This window comes from Gastrolobium bilobum, unplaced genomic scaffold (assembly GCF_033153095.1).
Source record: "Gastrolobium bilobum isolate Gb01-03AN ecotype WA unplaced genomic scaffold, APGP_CSIRO_Gbil_v1 utg16185, whole genome shotgun sequence".
NCBI classification, from domain to species: Eukaryota; Viridiplantae; Streptophyta; class Magnoliopsida; order Fabales; family Fabaceae; genus Gastrolobium; species Gastrolobium bilobum.
The window spans coordinates 20,081-27,018 of NW_026899733.1; the positions used below are offsets into that span (position 1 = coordinate 20,081).

The window sequence follows — 6,938 nt, forward strand, 5'->3', positions numbered from 1 at the left end:
GCCTTTTCTTCCTCTGGATGGTAAAGGAGATAGATACGGTCACTAAATATGTAAAAATTGAATCCAATCCAAGTGTCCTCCTATATTGAAAAAGCAGTGCTGAGGCCTACTAATGATTCTTGTTAGCGAAGTGCCACTAAATAGTAATACAATTATATTGTGAAAATCATTAACTTAATTAACAGCTATATTTTCAACGGTCTTGACATAGTTGTCTTCTTCTTTTGAATAATTACTTCAACTATTGAGCATAATGTTCTCTCATTTTCAGTCATTATTGTTAGCTTTTTTTGTTGGAATTACAAAAGCAATAACGAGTAGGAATTCCATAATTTTCTTGCTTATATTTTTCGGACACACACTGTGTGTGGTTGTAGGGCCTGGACCTTGTGTTTCTGCAAGACGATCTGACTTGAGAAGAATAACAGGACTGTTAAGTATATTGGGCTATAATTGTTGGCCCAGTTGAGGTTTTTGGGATGATTCCTCCTTGCCGACAACTACGTGTGCAATACAAGTGTTGACCAAGTGGTAACCTATTTCTTGAGCTGGGAGATACACTATTCAGTACTTTTGATGTTACAAAAATAACAATTAGCAATTCATTCTATTATTATTCTTACAATTAGCAAAATAAAAAAACCTAATTTAAAACAATTTAGGTTAATTTAAGTACACCCAATATTCTTCAATAATCTCTCGAGAGCGTGAAGATCTGGTTTGATCCAATAGATTTTGTTTAATGGATAAGGTTGGCCGCGTGTTAAGATCTCAAATGTTGGTTTATGATTTGATAAGCAATGCACATCTTAGAACTTTATTAGTAGAGTAAAGCATTTTTTTGGATCGTCGATAAATAGTATGAGGCTCAATTTAATCATTTCGGAAAAGAAAAAAAAGTTGACTCGTGATATTTTTAAATTTTAAAATAAAAGTTTTTTTAAGAAATTAATGTGGATCTTTTTTGAATTAAAGAGTGACTACAATTTCAATTCACTGTATCTATTTTAAATTTTAGAAAGAGCATAATTTAATTTTTTTTCGTAAGGTATTAAAATAATTTTCATAATTTTTGTTGATGACCCAAAATACTTTACTCTTATTATTAACTAATTTGATCTGCTCTCTAAGACATATATCGCTACAATTATTTCTTTATAGATTGTCGCTGTCCGTATAAGAATACCCCGTAAGGATTTAAATTAAGTGTAATGAATTATAAATTGGAAAAACTTCAAAAAAAAAAAAAAATGCCGTAAGTTTTCTCAGAATTATTTATCCTCTCTTTAAAAATTTGAATAATTTACGTTCTTAATTTAAATTTTTTTATCACTTATTCCTCTAAATTAGAAAGATAAGTGATAAAAAAACTTTAAATTAAGAGTGTAAGTGATAAAAAAATTTAATTAAAAATATAAATAATATAAAATATTAGGAAGAGGGTAAGTAATTTTAAAGAAAATTTACATGTTTTTTTTTTTTTTTTTTGGTAAGTTTTCCCTTATAACTTTATTCTTGTGAAAAAAAGTTAAGCATGAAAAGGTTATTACTTGTTTGTGTGTGTGCGTGTCGGAACACTATCAAAGTGCTACTGTTCACCAATTTTTTTATCTAAATACCACGCGAACAGTCTTATTTTCTAATTTGTCACGAGGGCAAGTTCGCTACCCGGTGTAGCGAACTCGGTTTGCTGACATGTCACATTTTTAGAGGATAACAAGTACCAAATTAAAAAAAAAAAAGTTTGAAGGTCGCTACATAGAGTAGCGAACTTGGTGTCCACTAGAAACGTGACACGTCAGCAAACCGAGTTCGCTACACCGGGTAGCGAACTTGCCCCCGTGACAGATTGAGAAATAAGACTGTTCGCGTGATATTTAAGTAAAAAAGTTGATGAACAGTAACATTTTAGTTACTGTTCCGTGCGTGTCTGTCTGTAAAAAAGGTCTATGTAATTTTAATTTTTTTTAAATTCCCATTGTATTATTTAAAGATGCATAAATATACACATGAATGCAACATAATACTGCTACGTGGATACAATAAATTGTAAAAGTTATAAAACAAGACCTGGCTAAGATAAAATATATAATATTAACACAAAATCAAAGTTGAAATAAAGACACAGTGTTTTATAGGTCAACACTAATCATTATAAACATATAAAATTATACTTTACTTATATTAGAATAAAATTTTAAAAATAAATTTTAAATATCTAAAAAGTATCTAAAAAATACCCAACACCATAAGTATATACCTTCCTAATTTCAAACTCAAAAGCCATACATGTAATTGAAATTGTTAAAATTCAAAAAGGAATAACACACACACATATATATATATATATAAGGTTTTATAAGAGTTATGTTGTAGGAAAAGTGATTGTGTTATGTTATAGAGATTCGTTTTGCGTGCCAAGAGTTTTTTTTTTTTTTGCTGCAGGCCCCACAAAATGTTGTGAGTGTAGGAAATTTTTTGTTGTCGTGTTAAATGATAGATGATAAACTCATATATATATAGGGGTAGGTTATATTTACAAAAAAATTTGTTTACAAATTCCTACAAACTACACTATCTTCTCTCGGAAAAATACTAGTGTAAAAAAAATTTGTAAACGGATCATTTCCCCTATATATATATATATATATATATATATATATATATATATATATATATATATATATATATATATATATACGGGAATAAAAAAATTTCAGGTATTTGAGATAAGCTTATCTCCAATTACTCCTTATAACTATTATTCTCCGGAATACATAGTTATAATATTAAATTGCTTTTTATCTCTCCAAAAAATTTCAGAAATTTGTCGGCTGACATGAAGTGAAAAAAAAAATTAATAATATAATTATGTATTCTAACCATGTACATCCCGGAATACATAATTACAAGGGGTGGCTGGAGATAAGCTTTTCTCAAGTAGCTGAAAAATATTTTTTTTCCATATATATATATATATATATATATATATATATATATATATATATATATATATATAGGGGATGGATCTTTTGACTCTAGAGTAAGACTTACAACTCTTACTCTCCATCTCAACCGTTGATTTCCGTCCATCTAACGGTTATTATTTATTTGAAATTAATTAGTATAGATAATCGTTAGATGGACGGAAATCAACGGTTGAGATGAAGAGTAAGAGTTGTAAGTCTTACTCTAGAGTCAAAAGATCCCTCCCCATATATATATAGGTCAGGATCATTTTACACCAGTATAACTTACATTCTAAATCTTGATCATCTATCAAATTTATATCTAACGATTTTGATTTATTGCAAATTTAAGCTATTAGATGCAAAAAAATCAACTATCAAGATTTAGTGTAAGACTTCTTATTCTTTCACCATTGTAAGAATATTCTGCCCCTATATATATATATATATATATATATATATATATATATATATATGGAAAAAAATGTTTCGACTTTTACTCCAAAAATAAAGTGAATGTGTCCCATTGTAAAGAGAAGAGAGAGAAAAGATTAGTAAGATCCACTCACTTTTATGTGAATGTGACAAAGAGATTTTTTATGCAGTAATAGTTTTATATATCTCTAACACGTACGCTCACAAAAGAGTCTATTTGACTTCAAAGATGAGTGATAAATTAGGTGAGGATCGAACCCGGGACATGAAACTTTGATATTATATAAAGAACCAATTCAACCCAAAAACTTAAGCCGGTGGATAAATTTTTTTTTTATGATTTATATTATTCTCCAACAATATATATATATATATATATATATGAGGCAAGATCCTTTGACACTAGTGTCAAATATGAAATTTGAATTTGATACCTCATCTGAGAGTCGTTAGATCAAAAAAGATCAACGGTGTCACATGCTTACAAATCAGAGCCGTTGATCTTTTTTGATCTAATAATTCTCAGATGAGGTTTCAAATTTCAAATTTGACACTGGTGTCAACGGCCTCTATATATATATATATATATTAACGTAAGTTTTGTATCATTTTCTATATCGTTTAATAAATTTGTATCAAAATCATACTCATTTAAAAAGGTGAAAAACACAGGGGGCGGGGACCATCATGGGTGGCGCCCGAAGTCAGTACTCAGTGACAGTACACACTAAACAGCCAAATTTGCGTGTCTTAGCCAAAGTCTTGTCAGAGATCAATGGACTTCACAGAGAACCCAAAGATGAAATGGAATGAACCCTTGTCTGGCAACTTGAAAGACCAAGTGCTTTATCTTTTATCATTTTCGTGCCCGTTTATTGTAATAGCTAAGTTCTGACACAAGTTCTTAACAAAATATTCTTTTACCTCATATTCTTTTGTTCAATATTTGCGGTTAGATATTATGTATGGTTCAGTTTGTATACATTTCGTTAATCAATGTTCTCGACTTAGTCAAAAGTAAATCATTCATTCAACACAAGATTAGGAAATTCATAACAAAAAAAAAATCTGTAGACCAAGAAAATATCAAGTTAATCTGTTGACCATTATGCTTAGACGCATGTTACATGCTAAAAGGTATTAAATAATTAATACTTTTAAGTTAAAATATTAGTTGGTTGGTTATAATAGAACGTCATTAAGTGTTAAAGACTAAAGAGGGATTTAGAAAGCAAGTAGAAAATATACTGAGGGAGATGCAGCATGCATTATGTAAACATGTTTATTTGCTGTATCCATGGATGATGGGGTGAGATTTGGAGCAAGAGGGAGGGTAATATATGAGTACCTTTTGTTGCGTTTGATTACCATCATCTCATTGACTCAGTCTTTGCCTTGTTTCTTAAGATAGCCAGCTCAGTAGGTTACAAATACTGACAATACTGGTTATGAGTTAGGACAGAAAAGGTAAAAGTGTAAAACAAAACCACAAAAAGGAAACAAATCAAACACCCCAATCAGTCTTTCACTCAGACAAAGTCAAGCTTTTCAAACGTGCCAGCCAACTTCCAATCCATTTTAAGTGTTTTTCTTTTTCTTTTTCTTTCTAAACCATATAATCTTGTGCTCACTTTTGATATCTTGTCTCACCAATCTCTTTTTCTCTCTTTCGATCCTTCAGTACTCACGAGTTGGCCATGGGAAGAGCTCCATGTTGTGACAAAGCTAACGTGAAAAGAGGGCCATGGTCTCCTGAAGAAGATGAAACCCTCAAAAACTATCTCAAGAAACATGGCACAGGTGGTAATTGGATAGCTCTCCCACAAAAAGCAGGTTTCTCTCTTCTTCTATATTTCACTACATCCTCTGATATTGTTTCTTTTTGTCACCCGCTTTTTAGGTTCGTTTGTTTATTCTATTCTGTTCAATACTTTTTGTGTGTCCTCCCTTTTAAGGCCTTAAGCGCTGTGGGAAGAGTTGTCGTCTGAGATGGCTGAACTATCTAAGGCCTCATATCAAGCATGGAGGTTTCACTGAGGAGGAAGATAAAGTTATCTGCACCCTTTATGCTAACATCGGAAGCAGGCAAGTTCATTCCTTTCTATGTATATTCATATTATGAAGCTTGTGTTTTTTAATGCCTTGTTTTACTTGTTCATTCCTTATGCCATTATGACTATTTTTGGGGTTAGGTGGTCTCTTATAGCTGCTCAATTACCTGGGAGAACGGACAATGATGTGAAAAACCACTGGAACACTAAGTTGAAGAAAAAGTTTTTTGCAACAAACACCAATGCCACTGGGAACACTGGTTCTTCACAATTCTCAACTTTCACTCCTCAGCCTCAAGTTGAAGCCTTTGTCTTTGATCATAAGAACTCTGCTGATGATCACTCCCAATATGTTTTAGGTTTGGAGCAAACACCAATTACAGTTCCTTTATCAATGCCTTTGGAATCGGACGTTTCAGGTCTTGGAAGCAGCATGAGTAACACTTGTGGTATACCACTCGCCAAGGAAGTTTCAGTTCTTTCAAATTCAACTTCCTTGGCCAAGGAGAATGATATTGATACCCAATGGTTTGGGTATTATGACCATGAAGGTGAAGATGAATCAATTTTACTTGATTTTGTGTTTGAAGATCTCCTGCAAAATGGGTTTGCTTCTCAAGATAAAAGCAGCCAACTTGCCCCATCATCTGGCTAGTAGCCAAGGCTCTCTCTATAGCCATCAAAAGCTTCAAAAAACAACATCATGGTTTCCGAACAAAAAAAGAAGAAGAAGAAGAAAAATTGAAGTAAAAATGGGCATGCATGGATTGATTTAGTTGTTAATTACTACTAGTACCAGTAATTTGATTAAAGTAGTTGGGTGTATATGGAATTATGCGAGCTTCGTGCAAGTGAATTTCAAACTTAATCATAGTAGGATCATTGAAACTACATTTTAGTAAAGAATTATACTGTCTTTTTGCATATTAGAGGAATCTCATTGATGGAATGCTCTTTATGTCATATAGTTTGTTTTATCATTATGTAGGGACCTTAAACGATCTAAGGTTCATGAATGTGAATGTGACTCACGCAGTTCTCAGTGACCAGTGCTCACGAAAGTTGTGTTGGCTCTTTTGAACCATTTACAAGTTGAGAAAAAAACAAAGGGGTCCCCATCTGACAATAACTGCTACTATGTAGGACAGTAGTGTGTCTCTTTCTCAGGCACCACTATCACATTATATATGGTGAAAACGAAGCCTGCATGATTTCTTTCACATAAGCTTAAGTTTACTGCAAAAGTTGTTCTCTTTCAAATGAACTATTTTCAGGCCTCTGGTCGTTCCTGAACTTAAGTTCAAGTGCAAGTGCAGTCATAATTGCATTCTCCACCTCCTAAATCTCTTGAAAGTTTTAAGTTAAAATCGATGCATCATGGAAAGAAGATATTTGTATTACAATCAAGAGTGTACTTTAATTGGAGTATGTAAATACTTTTAACATCTATCTAGAAGTTAACAAATTATATCATCTGATTCAC

General features: G+C 31.9%; 1 protein-coding gene across 1 annotated transcript; it reads left to right on the plus strand.

Annotated features, from left to right (window-relative positions):
* The first annotated feature begins 5,101 nt into the window (after positions 1 to 5,101).
* Positions 5,102 to 6,205, plus strand: LOC133293151 (transcription factor MYB36-like). Its single transcript, XM_061491687.1, has 3 exons — positions 5,102 to 5,237; positions 5,360 to 5,489; positions 5,597 to 6,205. The coding sequence occupies exons 1-3, from the start codon at positions 5,102 to 5,104 to the stop codon at positions 6,108 to 6,110; spliced, it is 780 nt and encodes a 259-aa protein (XP_061347671.1). The 3' UTR covers positions 6,111 to 6,205.
* Positions 6,206 to 6,938: the final 733 nt, after the last annotated feature.